This window comes from Mixophyes fleayi, chromosome 6, assembly GCF_038048845.1.
Source record: "Mixophyes fleayi isolate aMixFle1 chromosome 6, aMixFle1.hap1, whole genome shotgun sequence".
In the NCBI taxonomy this organism is placed as follows: Eukaryota; Metazoa; Chordata; class Amphibia; order Anura; family Limnodynastidae; genus Mixophyes; species Mixophyes fleayi.
In genome coordinates, this window is record NC_134407.1 from 145,156,938 (window position 1) to 145,176,648 (window position 19,711).

Consider the following 19,711-nt stretch of genomic DNA (forward strand, 5'->3'; position numbering starts at 1 on the left):
TGGGTTGGAGAAGTATGGGAGAAAAAAAAATTGCCCATTGGAGATGGAATCACCCTAGTGATCATATACCTCTTGGGTATCTTTCATCCAGCTCAACATTGACAACCTTTACTTATACATAATAACTTGTGTCCCTATACCCTATAGCTCAGACTCCCCCCCCCCCCTTCCCCCCACATTTTAAAAATGATGAAGTTAAAAAGTTTGTCAATTGAGATGGTAATTCAGTCTTAAGGTTGTCGTTTTATGCTGCTAAGATTACTGTCTGCTTTCCATCATTAATTCACAACAAATTACCACTATGAGTACACATTGCATGTAGAGAGTTATGCCTTAGAACTGATGTCCTTTTAGACAACTCATGTTATTTAAGGATAAAATCCCCCCACCCCCCTCCCAGTATGGATTGTGGCCATATACAGGGCCGGATTAAAGGAAGGGAGGCCCCCGGGCTAAGGGTACTGTGAGGGCTCCCCCATGAGTACCCCCAGCCATGAGGCCCCCTTCCCCCGTGAGCTTACCGCCTTCCGTTGTTCCACTCCCTGTAGCACTTACACGGCGCGCAGTAATCTCCTTACTGTGGAGATCTCGTGAGAGTGAGACTATGACTCAGTCTCACTCCCTCGAGATCTCCTCAGTAAAGAGATTACTGCCCACCGCATAAGTCCTACAATGACAGCAGGCAGCTAACAGCATAACATTTGCTGTTAGCTGCCTGCCATTCTCCTTGAACGGGCAATAGTCGGAGATGCCCCCGACCCGATGAATGACAGCGGGCCCCCCAGGGCCTGGGGCCCCTGGGCTGTAGCCCCTTTAGCCCTATTGTTAATCCGACTCTGGCCATGCATCATCAGCACTGACAGAGAGGCGAGAGCAGTGACCATAAAAACCGGGAGAAAGATTAGCACACAATACAGTGTGAGCAGGGATGGTGTGCCAACATCAGGATCATTGATCCTAATACCTCCACAATCTGTGAAGCATTCTGCATGTGGTCAGTATAGCCAAACCCCTGCAAACTGCATGCATGAAAGATGTACTTCTGCTTTGCCATGAGAAAGAGCACCGTTGTGTATCATTACACAGACAGAAACACCAAGCTAAAGAACCATTCCTTTCTATGACACATCGGGCTGCTCATTAGACATATACAAAGAGATCATGTCAGCAGATGTCTAACTACAAAAGGAAGCAGACTGCAAAATTGGAGTAAGATTTATTAAGGATGTTTCAGATTATGATTGACTGTATACTTGCATTATGGAATGTGTTGGGAGTACTATGGGGTGTCCAGTTGTATACATGTTTTTTTTTTTGCTGTTTACATGTATTCTGTAATGTATATACATATTATTGTGTTCTATCTGGTATATCAGATAAGAGAATCACACAATTATTATTGGGTTTGTAACATGTATCTGTGACCAATTATGTTACAGGAATTCTTTTGTAATATTGAATAAATTAAAATCTTTACAAAATAAAAAATAATAAAAAAGGTTAGCTGCAGCACAAAACCTGTATTCCACCCTAAAACTTATATATCACCCTCTGTACCTTTCCTATACATATATACTATATTATATTTGTGGTAGAGCACCAGCTTTTGTTGCAATTGTAGTTCACTCAATACAGATATTAATTGTGACTTCTGTATATTCTCCCTGTTGTCTTGATGAAGTTGGCCATTGGAGGCGCAACGTACCACTGGCAGGATATGCCCAATGACTTCTCTGTGCGTCCTGGATGTGGTGGCAAAGTGCAAGAAGAAGAGCTTGGTCTTCGCTATGCCCCAAATGTTCACCTAGGTATGACACTTGGAAACGCTGGTCCTACCATCGCGTCCCTCTAGATGTGAATCATCTCTACGTCCATTCTTTCAGACTTGGCAAATTCCAGGAACACAATTAAACCGAATACATTCACAGCGACCACCAGATGGAACATGGGGGTAAAGGAACCTGTGGTTTCAATGAGGTAACCAGACAGGTAGACCCAAACAACACCTAGGGCAAAGACAAAATATTATAATTATACACACACACACACACATAAAATTTCATAAAATAAGAGACAAGTAAAAGAAAAGTAACAATTGATTACTGATAAAACCCTGGATATAAATGATTATTGCTTCCACTGTTCATCCTAGAGCAAACTGCACTTCAGTTTCCACAGATGCAGTGCAAGTGAAGACACCTCCACCCACCATAGAAAACCTATACAGGTGATTGCAGCAACCGAATATGAATAATATATATATATATATTTATTATTTTATTTATTTTTTTCGTCTAGACAAGTTCAGCATCATTCTACTTCATTTAATAGCTATCTAGTGATGGGTAGTTCATAAATGAGGAGTTCAAAATGAACAAATCTTCAAAGTGAACCAACTCATTTAGTTCACAGCTCTGGCAAAGATTAGTTCATCAGGAACTAAAACAAGTGGGAGGAGTTAGACAGAGATAAAGCCGAGCAGCTCCAGCAGGCTCACTCACTGTCTCAGTCACAATGGCTCTTTTGTTCCAAACTGTAAAAGGAAAGTAGAATGCACAACATAGTCCATGATTTACAAATCTAATAAAAATAAATAACAAAATGTGAAATTGCACTGACTAGCTAAAGCGCGCGTGTGTGAGTGTGAGTGTGTGTGTGTCTGTTCCTGCTACTCACCTTTTTGTGATAAAATCACTGTCCTATTAGTCTTGATGCTGGCTTTGGTACTGGGTCTTGAACTCCTCTCTCCTCATCTAAGCTAAATACGCTACTGGGGTTGTAGGTGCTACTACAGCAGAAGTGCTATTCAGCTCTCAAGTAATACTCAGAGTCAGTATCTCTAAACTAGCACAGGGAGCGCTACTCTGCGCAGACATTGTATGTGGGCTCTGTGGAGCTGATCACTGAACTATATGGTCATGAGTCAGTCATTCTCCTGGTGTAGTTCAATAGTTCATTTAGTTCATCTAGTTCAGGGGTGGCCAGCCCACGGCTCTCGAGCTGCATGCGGGTCTTTGACTTTGAAATTGAGGCTCCTGGCCAGTGGATGAGTCTCTGTAGCTGACGGCACATGGAGCACTGCTGACAGCCAGAGAATCACCCAGTCAGCCGCTCAGCTGACGCGGCTTGCGTCATGTGACTTCCTCTCTATAATGCAGGGAGTTCACACTATCACTGGTATCCAATCAGGGAAGGAGGAGGAGAGTGTGTAGTCTGCTCTCCCTCCTTCCTCTGCGCAGGCTCCAGCGTCTGACAGGTAAGTAAGGGGCATGGGGATATCTGCTGGAATGTGTGGAGGTTTGATTGGCATGTATGGGGCATGTGAGGGGGACTGATGGGCATGTATGGGGCAAGTGGGGAGGCTGATTGGGATGTAGGGAGGCTTTTTCACTTAGCAAAATATTGTAAATTATGTTATATTTTCAATGCATGTGTGTGCGTTATGCATGCTCATGTTTATACTGTATATATGTAACTGTACATACTGTGTATATGTAAAGCACACATAAAATAGGTAAACTTGTCTCTTTGCCATAGCTATGGGTATTTTTTGCCTCTTAGGCTCTGACTGGTTGGCCACCCCTGATCTAGTTAATTTAACTCTCACAAGTCACAGGATACCTTCCCTGTCAGCTCAAAACACAGTGCTGAGTGCTACATGCTATATACTGTATTTCTGCTTACTCCACCATATAGGGGATATATGTCACTCCTTCAAGAGAGATAAAGTGGAAAAGTAAGGGGTTTTTTTTAACTTCTGTATTTTAAAAGCAAAAGAATGACACTTTATAGTTCTCTGAAATTGGGTGTTTCTCATTTCCATATTATGGAAGTAAAAAATATTAATGAAAATGTTATTAACTTTGTAGAGCTCGTATCACTGCTAGTTTGTTGTATAAGCGATTGTCCTTTTTAAAATATTAAAAATGATGAGACATATTAAGCATATATGATCAATTCAACAGGACTATAACTCATCCAATGAGCTAGTAGTAGACATGCCTACTGTATATGTAATAGACTAGATCATTGTTTCTCAACCCTAGTCCTTAAGTACCCCTAACAGTACATGTTTTCCATATCTCTTTGCTGGAGCACAGGTGTAATCATTACTGACTGACACATTTTGACAGGTGGTACTAATTATATCACTGGTCACCTTTAAAACCTGCACTGTTAGGGGTACCTGAGCACTAGGGTTGCGAAACACTGGACTAGATCTATGTTTACAAGCACTTCTCTTAGCAGTGTTCCAGAGCCAGTGATCTAACTGAACTAATCTTTTGTGTGAACTAGATCATAATGAACTAGATGTCCCATCACCATACCTATTCTAAGTGTTCTCCCAGATGCAGACACGGTCATCACGCACCACAATATCCAGCTAGTAATACAATTATGGCTGTATCATTATTAAAGGCAGTTTACAGTTTGCATTCATTACACACCTGTGTAACAGACTGCGATCATTATTCAGGTTATGGAAACTGTGGTGCGGGGCATGTTGGCAAATGTATGACTAATGTGTTTAGAATAGATAAAAGTGGTTTCCCCTTTTTGGACAACCCCCTTACCAAAATCCATGTCCTCTCCATACAGCAAATAAGAGGGGTGCTAAGAAGTGCTTCCATAAAGCTCAATTTAGAGCTATGAACTGTGGGTAATGCACTTAATTTAACTGATGCATTTCATCATCATCTATTTATTTATATAGCCTCACTAATTCCGTAGCGCTGTACAGAGAACTCACTCACATCAGTCCCTGACCCATTGGAGCTTACAATCTAATTTCATGAGGTGTGGCATTTAGCTTCAGGTAATGGGGGTTTCTGGAGTGGGTGGAAATCATCCATTAGCTATACAAAGGGGGCATGTATTTTGGAGAAGGTGTTGTCCAGTAGTTAACAGTGAACCTGTCAGTTTTCTTTTCAGATAATTTGTTTTTCACATAAAGCATTGTGCACCAATGAGCAATCGAGAGACAAGAAAGCAACAGATGCCCGGGAATAAGGATAGAACTATATGTGACAAATTCCTCTGTCATTGCATTTGCATACAGCCGCACTGTCTGTCCTGAGCAGGCAGAGCAGAGGACACCTATCACCACTTTAAATAAATAGTTATTTGAATACGGACAGGTTCTCTTTATAGATTTTTCAGATTTATATCTGAAACTCACGCAGCAAAATATATATAAATTTATATATAAAATATGAAACTAGAAGAAAGTTAATGACCAGATTATAACTTACCAAATAAAGCACCTCCTGTGTTAGCCACACCTATAATTAGTACAGAGGAGATGTTACACTAAATACAGCAACTTCGATGCATGAACTTTTAAAACAGAGACATATTTCATACACAGTTTATTGCGGTTTTCTTTTGCAGTTGGCTTTTTAAAATTTTATATTCTTCATATTTAAAGACTGGCTACAGGATGATTCAGTTCTATGAATATGCTACTGTCCAGGCTGATCCAGCCCTGTGAATTTTCTAATGGTCCGATTCCCTTCCAGTTGGATTAGTCCTGTACACATTCTAAAGTTCTGATTAGCCCACTGAACATTCTAATATTCTGTTTGGCTTCAGTGAGGTCTGGTCCTTGAATGTTTCAATATTTCAAAATTTGCTACAGGTTGATCCAGCTGTAAGTGACCTAATGCTCTGATCTTTCCCACGGCTAGACCACCCAGTAGCCTTTCTAAAACCGATTTTCTACAGGCTAATCTAGCTCTGAGAGTATTCTAATACTCCGGGCTTCATGTAGTTGGACACAATTACATAAAAAATGCAGACATAAAATGCGTCCAAAAAAATACACTTTTACATATGTGGTGCTATATGTATCATAAGCTGATGACTGGCATTTTAGCATCGACAAATAAACAAAATATTTAGGAAAAAAAAAAACTAAACAACAACAAAAAAAAAAAAAACAACTTGCATTAATACCAGCACTAGCGCTCGTATCCTAGACTAGAAGCGGCAATTTCGGGTGGGGGGACAAACAACATGGGGCTCCCCCGAAAAAGCCGTAACACTAAGCTATGACTGGCTGGGCTGGATACACTATAACAGGAAAACCTGGGCACCAACAAAAAAAATCTGGATTTAACCAAATAAACTTGATTACACCACAACCACAACCCTGGGGGTGTTTGGGAAAAGCCATAGTGCTTTTAGTGCCAGCAGCCCAGCCTCTCAGCCTAATTCTGGAACCGGCAGTACCAGGGGTAGGAAGGGGGCATTCAACGTGGGGTTGGTGAGGCATGATGGATTTTTTTGTTTGTTTTGCTGTTTTTTTTAAAATATTTATTTTTTTATTTTTTATTAAACAGTAGCAAGGTTAGCATGCATATTACACCAGGGGTCGAGGACCCGCAATTGATATGCCTCCTTATAGACATATCTGCAAGCGATTACACCACTTAAAATGTTGCAATTACATTAACACGTACTTCCTGTACTTGCCCGCTGTTTCCCTAACTCTTCCCTTCGCCTCTCTAAGCGTACACTGGTGTATATGTAAGATGCGTCAGATTCTGCATAGAGGACTTACGTCTATGCATTTTTTATGTGCATGTGCAATATGGAAATGTATAGATTACATTTAAAAAAAAAAAATGGACTGGCAGCCAACTCTACAGGAGCCCCGATGTTTCGATACAAGCTGGTCTGGCCATATATACATTCTAACGCTTGGATTAGAAACATATCTGCAGGGGTTGACGGGCCGATTCCTCATACTTGCCAACTCTCCCGAAATGTCCGGGAGACTCCCGCATTTCGCGGGAGTCTCACGGACTCCCGGGAGAGTGTGGCAATCTCCCGGATCTGCCCAAAGTGGGCAGAATTAGGTCGAAAACGCCGGGATTCCCCGTTTGGAAATATGCAAATTATGGAGCCCCGCCCCCCATCACGCCCGCCTCCCCCGGCAGGCTCCCGGAAGCCAACTTTAGAAAATTGGCAAGTATGCTATTCCTTAGTGGGCTACCTTGGCCTGGGTCACTGAGCTACCTGCATTTTAGGTTCTTTAAAATGTTCCTATTAGGTTGCTGAGCAGAGTCTCTCCCCCAGCCAGCCCCTGCATATCTGTCTAGGCATATTCTACTACAGGTTTATCTAGGCCTGTCAAGAGTCTAACGCTCTGGGTGTAGTCCCACCCACTTCAAGGTTGATTGCACCCAGACAATGAGAAAAAGTGAATACAATAAATGGGCACCTTTTACTGAGGAGTGAGCAACAATCAGAATACACTCAGAGATAACACTGCATATGCAATAATTGATATAGCTTTACCAAAAAGGAAGCCGGCACAGGAAGGAGCGAGGTCCTGAACATTGACAGTTATACCACTGCAAAGAATGGGAGGGGAAAAAAAGGTGTTACCCAAATTAGTTTTTACTCTTCTATCTGAGAGATTTTTTTTTCATGTGTTCGTGGTTGGAAAAACCCAAATATTCAGCCATATTGCATATGATTTTGGCCACAAAAGGCATTGTTCCAAGTCAATGGCTGATATTTAATTTTATCCACAGAGAGATAAGTGTGTAAATCAGTTAAATTATTAATTGTGCTGAAAATGTATATGTTAAATATATGGCAGATGCAGAACTGCATAACCACCTAGCAACCAATCAGATATTAGCTTTTATTAATATGACTTCCCTAGACTGCTAAAAGCTCATATCTGATTGGTTGCTGTGGGTAAGAACAGTTTTTACACACAATTTCTTTTAGCAACTTATTGTTAAATAAGTCTAGCAAGAAAACACGCTGACAGTTGTCCAATGTGTATCTTTTAATAAAATAAATAATATTGATTTAATAGAACATTTAAATGGACTGGAAATTAATTCTTCATAAGTTACTTAATATAGGAGTAAGCTGCATAAGCAATACGCCATGTGACTATGGGACATGTGATTGTGTTGACAACATGGACTGACTAATTGAATTATGTGTAATACAGGTTTCATATGATATAGACTCGCAATATGTGCATATTGATTGACTTAATTGTAAAGTAAATAGCCTTTGCCTAAATCAGTGGTGTCTACACCTTGTCCTCAGACTCCATCCACATGAACAGGGTGAACTTGTAGGATATCCTCCTGTTTACCATAAAACAAGGAAGAGCTTAATCTCAGGTGGCACCTTGCCTTCTGCCTCATAGCATTCCTCCATTCCACTCCTAGACAGAGTGCAGTTCTCCTCATATAGTCATTACATGAAGAACAGCACCAGACCTGTGCTGATCACTGAGCGCTTCCTCCTGCAGCCACCATATGAGAAGTGCGGCACCAGAGTACAGGTAAAAAGTATACTCCCTCTCTTATACCTACTTCATCTGTACACTGACGAGATTGGACAAAAGCTGAACAAACAATGGCTGAATGTATACTGCCCTTTCAATCATGTGCCCTTCCAGAATCAGAGAGGATCCTTACCTATGGTTGAAAGTTTGTAGCCCCACGGATAAGGAGGCAAAAGCAATAGCCTGGCAATAACTTGTTGTGTGACCAAGGCAGAGGACGAAGAAGCTGGAGACTCCCATCCCAAAAATCTGTACAGAAAATGCAATAAGATTATGGGTGAGAGGGAGCTCGAGTAACTACACTGTACACAATGCAGCTACCAAACTCTCCCATACCTGCATGAGCTTCCGGACCCAGACTGTTTTATATCCTAGGAGAGAACAACAGATGGGATATTAATCATCATTTAAAGGGAAATTGCCATAGACAATGAATATCATAGTTAGCTGTATACAACTTTACAATTAAATTATGGTTGTATTAGAACCATGGTGAAGGGTGCTGTTCAATGTGCCCCAGTTTATTTTTCTATGTCCATATACAGAGTTAGGTGCAGACCTCATTTAGTTACCCTGTATATTTGTATTTTGAGTGGAAACACGGTCATAGACAAATCCAGCAAAACCACGCCTACATCGTCACACACATTGGACGTAGCACTGAATCAATATTCATATGAAGACAGTCTAACCGACAGGCTACATTCTCATAAATATTAACATACAAAATTGGGACTCCATTTTGTTTATAGTCAATGTGTACCCTTTAAATGAAATAAGAGGAACTTCTCCACAGAGAGAGAAATTAAGATTTATTTTTGAACCGATACGCAAAAATATAAATATAAATTTCAAGTTAGTTGGCAGTCATTTACAAACCGTAACAAATGTGGAGCAGTGTTCTCCCCAGCACCTTTTTCCCGGGTGCTCAACCCGGATATTTTTTACTTGCCACACGGCTCTTGGAACCAAACAGAGTCCTATTGTAATGGAATAAACCATTGTTACTCCGATTAGAACAGGCACTATGTGAGCACTACAGCCAGCAGTGTGTGTTAGACCACTGACCACCAGTCTGACCAGTCCTGGCAGGTGTGGGCAATAACCTCCAACATTTTTCATTACACTGCCCCTATCCGGCTGGAAAAAAATATACCTCCACACTGGAGAACAGTGTGGAGGTATATATTTTTATGCACAAGTAAACCTATTTGTCTGTTGTAAGCAATAAATAAATAATTGACCTTATTTGAGTCCAGTTAGACCATACATGGCTATGTATAATAGGACAGATTGGTTAATTAACATGACCTCATGTACACTGGTCTGCAGAGAACACCACACATGTACAAATGCCAGCCTTCAGCTGCCCGAGTTTTTCAACTCAAAGATAAATCTCTATTCTAAGTCACAATGGTTTTTGGCAATGAGTTTCAAAGAAATTGGTCAATCAAATGTCTGTATGCAAGATTAGCAGTAGAGGGCCAGCTTCTCACCTTGTGTGATGAGGTAGTCAGACAGGAACCCACTCATAACTGCGGCAGGGATAGCTACAAGCCACGGCACAACATTAAATACCCATCCCTGGAAAACAAAAAACTGATCAGGTATAGATGGATCCAGGTCACGGAGAGTGTCAGATATAAAGATCACAGAAGAACAAAAGCAAAATGCAGAGATCAAGGTAAGAGAAACATAGACAGAAATCACTTACCATATATACATATCAGGGTAACACCAACATAGAGAGAGAGAAAAGAAAAAGAGATGTGACCAGACAGGGGAGAACATACAATTACTAACGTGCATAAATATAACTCAGACAATAACCAATATGGAACAAATGTAATTTACAGATTAGAACATTTTTCTTGTTATGTTTAAAAGTGAACTGAAATATGCAATTACTATATTGTTTTGAAATGTTGTATAGTCCAGATACCTTCTACAGCTCTGTTGTGGGCTCTATTATTTACTAATTTCATAAAATAAAAAAAAATTGCGATCACAGAATTTGCTCTCACACTTTTATATATAAGTGATTATTTAAAACAAACACGATACATGTAGAATACATGCTAGAACCAATGAAATATGAGCTTTTATTACGCAACACAGCCATAAGCTGAGATCTGATTGGTTTCCATGAGTTACATCACAACAAATCTTTTTGCTCCACATAAATATGTCTCAGTGAGTCTGGTTACTGTACATAAGGCCTTGTTCACTCTCATGTAGCACCTAGCATGTGAATATACTCATGAGAGAAACCGCTAGCAAAAGGTGATTACAATGCCCTGTAGCATTTATCTTTTCTTTTAAATTGCATCCTTTTGCTTTTACACAGAAGAGGCAACCATTGTGTGTGTTAAACTGATATTCATGCAAGCTATGAATTCACTAGGAACCAATAACATCGCTGATAAGGAAAGCACAGAGTGCTTTGTGTAGTACACACCAAACTCTTTGGTTGGTGCCAGGTGACTGCAGTGAACTCTAGCCCTCCTCTAGTGCTCAGTCACTCCCATGCTGACTGAGGGTAGATCTTCCCCTGGTCTAGCTCTGAATATGCTGCAACACTTTATGAGAGTAATCAGTCCAGTGTCATAGAAGACACACATTCAGTATATCAGCATAGTAGTGACTGAGCCCATCTGGCACCATCCTTACAATTACAGCACAGAGCTGCGTAGTTTGGTGCCACTATATAAATAATTAGAACAATAATGCATGTAATGTCACATACAGTATCTGCACCATATAAAAGTTTGCAGTTTAATATTTTGCCAGTAGGTGGCACAATGTGATCACAAGAACAAATATTTTTCTCAACAAGCTGACATTTTATATTATAGTATTCTCACCTTAGCTTCAGGGAATCTCTCTTTAAAAAATGTTGGAAGCCAGGAGAAGAGAGTGAACGAGGTGCTGGCCACACTAAACTGGGCGATAATCACTGCCCTATAATTAGACATGTAAACATAGCACTGGATAAGTAGTGTATGAGACATCAGCTTTAATCAGGGAGTCTATAGGCTCAAAACACAAGTTTAACATTTCTTTGATTTGTAGCCTCAGTGAAATAAAATTACAAAAATAAAAGTTTTGTTTTGGGGTTTTTTTAAGCTCTGAGAGACATACAGTGCCGTATCTCACCACTTCACAAACTTTGTCAGGGAATGCAATGAGGCATGGTACCATATTGTTGTTTAGTCTCTAGGCAAACGTAGAATTGGCGCAATGTAAAACTTCAGCGATGCTTAAAAAAAATGTACACTGTGGGCCTGATTCATTAAAGAAAGTTAAGTAAAAAATTGAGAAAATGTTCTCACTTAACCATGTTGCAATACAAGGGGTGCAAATTAGTATATTATTTTGCAGATAAGGCTGTTTTTTCATGTAGCACACAAATACTTGATAGTTTATTTGTACACTGAAATTTAAAATTGATCTAGGACACGTCCTACCCCAAATATAAGGCTGCCGTCACATTTTATATTTACCTCTCCTCCGATGCAACATGTTTTTGCCTTACTTACTTTTGCTTAACTTTCCTTAATGAATTAGGCCTTGTTTGTTTGTTTGTTTTTATGTATGCCAGGGTTGAGAGGATATATTTGCAGTGCTACACTGTCACCAGTGCTGTGCAACAAACTCTCCCACTGCGGTCACTTGCACCGTTTCCTGGTTATCAAACATTCACTGTCAATGTGTTTGTTATATTCTATGGGGTCTTATGCAAACTCAACAAATCACAAAGGTGCAGTGCACTCTGCATAATGTAGCTATTTGCACACACAGCTACAGAACTCCTTTAGTATTCCACTGTGTATCCTCACATAGACATTTTCTGGACTTGCAGTTAAATCCTCCCCAAAATGAATACAACTTTTTCTTTTTGCTCTTCTAAAATACTCTTTGCATCACAAAGGAAAAATAAAATGCGCGTATGAGCATTGCACCACTGTCATTTTTGGAACCCCTGTAGCAGTCATTATATAAATATACAATACATACCACACAGGAGCCTTCCCAAATAACCGTTTCCAGGGTACATTGGTCTGTGCAGACAGTGAGAAACCTTTCCCCAGATCTTCAAAGGTCAGAATTCTCTCTGCCAAAGACATGAAGCATTGAAGCTACAGAACAATCTGACATGACGACACCAGGTCACCTATTAGGCTCTGCAGTTGTTATTCTTGCACATTTAAACGCTTTAGAAAAGAATACATATTCTCACCCACACTCCTCCTCCCCACCAACAAAAAAAAAAATCATGAAAGGAGGATGTCAAAATTACCTCATGACAGTCCCCGTGGCAGGGCCGGACTGGGACTAAAAATCAGCCCTGGCATTTAAAGTACACAGGCCCACCTCAGTTCCAGGAGGAAAGAAACTATGTGCCCTTTTCGGCGCGGTGGCACCGAAAAGGGCGTGACCACATTGTGCATTGATACATACATTATAATAAAACATTACATTTACCACGCCCTCCCAGCCACATCCCACCAGGCACATTATGACACCCCCAGCCCACTGTACTTATCTATGCTTTTGGTGCTGCTGACATTCATAAGGGTGGGAACTTCCTGTAGAGTGAGCAGGGAAGCTCTTTGTCTCACTAGATTACCAAATCTTGCGATACTTAGAGCTCCTCGGCTTGCTCTGCAGGCTGTGTCCTGTCCGGGAACTGGGAACAGCTATCAGTTCCCTTCCCCTAACCAGAGGTGCATTAAGGCTCAGGGGGGACCCAGGGTATTTAAGTCTCCTATTATGTAACATGGTTATCATTTTAGACAAATACACAGGCACTACTGTTAGAAGCACACAGCTCTGCCGTCACAAGCAGTACATTGTGAAACAGGACATATCTCCCAACTGTCCTTGCAGTCGGACCAAATCCTGACTAAGTGAGACAGTCACCCAAATTCAGGACTGCCCCACCAGATTCAGGACAGTTGGCAGACTGTCCTATTCTCTCCTACCTGTCTTTGTCACTTTCACCACTTGTAGCAGCTGGTTTCTTTAGCTCAGTTCCTTCTTGCCTTGATCCTGGAATATTGGATGCCCTATTTTGAAAAAAAATGGGTACATGAGATTTAGAAAACTCCAACCAGCCCCGGTGTTAAAATAATAGCACTCACATTTTATAATTAGGCCTCCCTCCAGTCCCCACTATAATAATATTCACATTTAATAAGTAGTACTGAATGTTTTACACTGCGCTCTACCAGACCAGGCTACATAAGCTTAATTGCAGCAGCAGTGAGACCAAAGTATCCGTCCTTGACTAATCAATTACAAAAAAAACAGAGTTTCTCATTTGCACTTATAATAGCCTTAACACAACTGAATAATATTGATATGCAAATACAGTTATGGTATAATATTTGTACTTAAAATAGGTGTGAACATGAGAAAAAATGGATAAACATTCAAAGGACTATATAACTCTAAAGGATAGAGGAATAACAGAACGAGGAGGGGGAAGGAGTCCCAGTATGTAATGGTCCTAATGAACCAGAGTCCAAAGTGAAATCAGTTGTAATAGTAGGAATAAGGGATTAGCACATTAAAGCTAACCAGTTCTGGAGATGACTAGCGATCATTGTCCCAACTGGAGATTATGTCTAGAGAGTGTCTTGGGGAATATATGGAGAATCTTGATAGAATGTTGATATGCTCTGTAAGGGCACACTGTGGATATCATGGAACCTCCAAAGAAACAACCCGAAACAAAACAGATCAGAGATCCATTTGATGAGCAAGGTACAATAGTATAGTGGCTGTCTATTGGTCAATGTAAATGAGCTAAAATACAATAGTGATAATACTAAAATCACTTTATTAAAAGGGTAAATGAACAAATCATATATAACCGTATATCGAATAACACAATACACAATGCCAATATCAAAAATAGTGGAACTCAGCACTAGCCCTATAGTTAAAATGGGCTGTTAAAATAATCATAAAGACCTAGAACAGCATGATTAGCAAATTGCAGATTGAATAGGAAAGTGATCTAAATGTAGGATGCCCCGTCTTCACAAACGACTCACCGTATGTCAGATAGACCGGGGGGTATTCCTAAGAGCGCTGCTCATGCTGTTTCGAGATCAACTGTTCACGTGCGGTCCAGCATGAAGCGCACACACGTCACTTCCTAGATTCAAGGTATTGGAGCGTTCACATATGATCATATAACCAACGCGTTTTATCTTGCAGGGAGATTTTCTCAAGGTTAAGCGAGTTTGATGATGCAGCCTATATATACACTTATCTCTTGTGTTTCATTGGATGACATATATGATGATGTTAATCATAATAATCGAACCGTCATATACTAGCGCTGTACAGTGTTTCATTTATCAAGAACCCGCAGGTCTTCAACAAATTTACAAATCTTAATAAAATCCCATACATAAAGAAAAAACACATATTATAACATATAAACATCTTAAATGTAATATGCATGATTACATAACAATATAAATAAGATATGTCAAACAGTGTATAAAAAAAAGTATAATATATATATATATATATATATATATATATATAAGCAAGCCCATTTTATGAGAACATATATATTCCTATTTGTCCTATAATGATTTATGCTAATCATGATGCTATAGCACTATAGATCTGCAATATAAGTACAACCATTGCTTTAAATGATCCACATAGAATAAACGGTGGTTTATTCTTGTGGGCATACATAACATAAGGGATATATATATATATATATATATATATATATATATATATATATATATATATATATAAAAGATTCTCTTGTCCAACTATTTTCTCACTAGATCGAATTTCTAATCTCTTCAATAGGTACTTTGAACAGGTTTTCTATACTTGACCTCAGGGGCTTTCCAGTCTGTAATATAATATATATACTTTTTTTTTTATACATTGCTTGTATATGTATTTTTATTGTTATGTAATCATGTATATTACATTTAAGATGTTTATTTATGTTATAATTTGTGTTTTTTCTTTATGTATGGGATTTTATTAAGATTTGCAAATTTGCTGAAGACCTGCGGGTTCTTGATAAATGAAACACATTGTACAGCGCTAGTATATGACGGTTCAATTATTATGATTAATATCATCATATGTCACATCCAATGAAGCACAATAGATAGGTATATATACACTGCATCATCAAACTCGCTTAACTTTGAGAAAGTCTCCCTGCGAGATGAAACGCGCTGGTTATACGATCATATGTGAACGCTCCCATACCTTGTAACTAGGAAGTGACGTGTGTGCGCTTCACTCTGGACTGCACGCAAACAGTTGATCTCGAAAACAGCATGAGCAGCGCTCTTAGGAATACCTCGGGTCCATCTGACATCTGGTGAGCTGTTTGTGAAGACGGGGCATCCTACATTTAGATCACTTTCCTATTCCCAGGGCCACCTTAACAACTTTATGGGCCCCCGGGCAATGCAGTGTACCGGGCCCCTAAAATAAATAAATAAATATATATATATATATATATATATATATATATATATATGGGCCCCCTTAACTTACCTTAAGTCCGATCCTCTTCTTTTTTCCGCGCCGCTGAGTCTCTTCTGCCCTCTTCCGTGCTGTAGTTGCAGTGAATGCTGGGCGTGACATCACGCCCAGCATTCACTGCGAGCGCAGCACGGAAGAGGGGACCAGGGAGGGAGCCGGATCACCGCTGATGTGACCGCAAGGTAAGTATTTTAAAAAAAAAAAAAAAATTTTTTTTTTTAAGGATTTGGATGGGCCCCCCTTGCCTGCAGGGCCCCCGGGCACCTGCCCATCGTGCCCAATGGAAGAGATGGCCCTGCCTATTCCATCTGCAATTTGTTAATCACTCGTTCTAGGTCTTTATAATTATTCTGACAGCCCATTGTAACTATAGGACTAGCGCTGAGTTCCACTATTTTTTATATCAGCATTGTATATTGTGCTATTCGATATACAAGTTATATATGATTTGTTCATTTACCCTTTTAATAAAGTGATTTTAGTATTATCACAATTGTATTTTAGTTCATTTACACTGACCAATAGACAGCCACTATACTATTGTATCTTGCTCATCAAATGGATCTCTGATCTGTTTTTTTTTCGGGTTGTTTCTTTTGAGGTTCCATGATCTCCACAGTGTGCCCTTACGAAGCATTGCAGCATTCTATCAAGATTCTCCATATATTCCCCAAGACACTCTCTAGACATAATCTCCAGTTGGGACAGTCATCGCTAGTCATCTCCAGACCTGGTTAGCTTTGATGTGCTAATCCCTTATTCCTACTTCAACTGTTTGACTTTGGACTCTGGTTCATTAGGACCATTACATATTGGGACTCATTCCCCTTCCTTGTTCTGCTTTTCCTCTATCCTTTAGAGTTATATAGTCCTTTGAATGTTTATCCATTTTTTTCTCATGTTCACACCTCTTTTTAAGCACATTTAATAAGTAGACCTATTTCCCTCAAACCAGCCCCAGCATTAAATTAACAGTATACTCATTTACTCAAAACCTTTTTCCCTCCCTCCAAACAGTCCCAGCAATAAATTAAATAGCATTAAAGTTTAATAAATATAGCCATTTTCCACAACCATTCCTGGCATATTCACATTTAATAAATAGCCCTCCTCCCCAAAATGAGTCCCATGTTCAATTGATAGCCCTAAACCACCCCAGCATTAAATTAAAGGTTCCTTCACCTCACCTTAAATAATTAGCCCCCACCTACACTCCACCATTAAATAGCCTACCTCCCACACTATATTAAGATCCTCTCACATATTATATTAAAATACTGCCCGCGCACACACACTATATTAACATGGGGCCACACACACACACTATATTAACATGGGGCCACACACACACACACTATATTAACATGGGGCCACACACACACTATATTAACATGGGGCCACACACACACTATATTAACATGGGGCCACACACACACACACTCACTATATTAACATGGGGCCACACACACACACTATATTAACATGGGGCCACACACACACACTATATTAACATGGGGCCACACACACACTATATTAACATGGGGCCACACACACACACACACACACACACACTATATTAACATGGGGACACACACACACACACACACTATATTAACATGGGGCCACACACACACTATATTAACATGGGGCCACACACACTATATTAACATGGGGCCACACACACACACTACATTAACATGAGGCCACACACACACACACACACACACACTATATTAACATGGGACCACACACACACACTATATTAACATGGGGCCACACACACACACACTATATTAACCTGGGGCCACACACACACACTATATTAACCTGGGGCCACACACACACACTATATTAACATGGGGCCACACACACACAAACACACACTATATTAACATGGGGCCACACACACACAAACACACACTATATTAACATGGGGCCACACACACACAAACACACACTATATTAACATGGGGCCACACACACACACACTATATTAACATGGGGCCACACACACACACACACACTATATTAACATGGGGCCACACACACACACTATATTAACATGGGGCCACACACACACACTATATTAACATGGGGCCACACACACACACTATATTAACATGGGGCCACACACATACTATATTAACATGGGGCCACACACATACTATATTAACATGGGGCCACACACATACTATATTAACATGGGGCCACACACACACTATATTAACATGGGGCCACACACACACTATATTAACATGGGGCCACACACACACTATATTAACATGGGGCCACACACACACACTATATTAACATGGGGCCACACACACACACTATATTAACATGGGGCCACACACATACTATATTAACATGGGGCCACACACATACTATATTAACATGGGGCCACACACACACTATATTAACATGGGGCCACACACACACTATATTAACATGGGGCCACACACACACTATATTAACATGGGGCCACACACACATAAACATGGGACCATACACACACACACACACACACTATATTAACATGGGGCCACACACACACACACACACTATATTAACATGGGGCCACACACACACACACACACTATATTAACATGGGGCCACACACACACACACACACACTATATTAACATGGGGCCACACACACACACACTATATTAACATGGGGCCACACACACACACACACTATATTAACATGGGGCCACACACACACTATATTAACATGGGGCCATACCCAGACTTACCATGCTACATCTGATCCAGTCATCCGCATGGCCACCCGAGCAGCACCTCCTTCCTGCACGCTGCTCAGCGAACGGAGAGTCCATGACGTGCCGCCTATGCAAGTAATAACATGGGACGGCACCACGTGACAGGTGCCGCGCCATGTGATTACTTGCATCGGCCACACGTCACTGAGTCTCCTTCCGCCAAGCAGCGTGTAGAGAGGTGATGCTGCTCGGCGTGCATGCGGACCGGCCCATCTAGCCATCCTCCCTTCTGGCATTTGCCAGAAGTGCCAGATGGCCAGTCTGGCCCTGTCTTGTGGTACCACAATTATTCATTCACTGGGTAATCTGATCCAATTAGAGACACAAGATATTGTAGATATTTTTATGGACAACTTCTACTTATATTTTTAATGGTATACCAGACATATCATAAATAGTAACAAGTAAATAAACCATACTTGCATACTATTTTATTTTTCCCTTCGGGGGGTGAAGCTCAACTGCATTGGTGTAGCACGCATCATGTCTTTTTGGCATCGCGACACCACGATCGCTTCATTTCATCGTGGGAGGAGGGCCAAAATGCTGAGAATCGTGACGAAACGCATCATGAAGGACTCTATCTCGCCCACTTTACTAGGAAGTGTGCAGGATGCGGGAGAACGAGTAGGCAACCTCCCGGACACTTGTGAAGGCAACTGCATCACTAAGCTCCGCCCACCACTATTCAATTCCGTGAATTCGGGGCTTTTAAATAGTAGGGGGCACGTCCGACTACACTCGTCACATTACCTGTCCTCTGGGGATCGCCCAGAGGACAGATTTTAAAAGTTGGCATGTTTGCGACAAATGGAGCAATTGCCATCGGCAGCTATAGAAACCTAAAAAAGTAGGAACTTACCACTTTCCTTTAGCAGGTAGGTGCTCAAACAGTATACCCAGACCAGGGAAAGAGAGCCAGCAAAATAGAACACAGTCTCCCACCCATACCACTCCAGCAATAGAGAGCCAAACCCGCCAATCAGTAATATCCTGGAACACAAAAACAATGTGAAAGGACAGAGTGAGACTCTTAAAGGGAAGCCCTTATTAAAGGAGTATT

The 19,711-nt window shown here is 40.6% G+C and overlaps 1 protein-coding gene across 1 annotated transcript in view; it reads right to left on the reverse strand.

The window, feature by feature from the left end:
• Positions 1-1,206: 1,206 nt before the first annotated feature.
• SLC17A9 (solute carrier family 17 member 9) overlaps positions 1,207-19,711 on the reverse strand; it is a 39,366-nt gene continuing 20,861 nt past the window's right edge. Inside the window, exons 5-13 of the mRNA XM_075176721.1 lie at positions 19,511-19,641; positions 12,338-12,434; positions 11,185-11,281; positions 9,817-9,904; positions 8,657-8,691; positions 8,454-8,569; positions 7,303-7,358; positions 5,253-5,282; positions 1,207-2,006 (exon numbers count right to left, since the gene is read on the reverse strand). Of these exons, the coding sequence (XP_075032822.1) occupies positions 1,849-2,006; positions 5,253-5,282; positions 7,303-7,358; positions 8,454-8,569; positions 8,657-8,691; positions 9,817-9,904; positions 11,185-11,281; positions 12,338-12,434; positions 19,511-19,641 (808 nt within the window). The 3' untranslated portion in view covers positions 1,207-1,848. The remainder of the gene's footprint in view (positions 2,007-5,252; positions 5,283-7,302; positions 7,359-8,453; positions 8,570-8,656; positions 8,692-9,816; positions 9,905-11,184; positions 11,282-12,337; positions 12,435-19,510; positions 19,642-19,711) is intronic.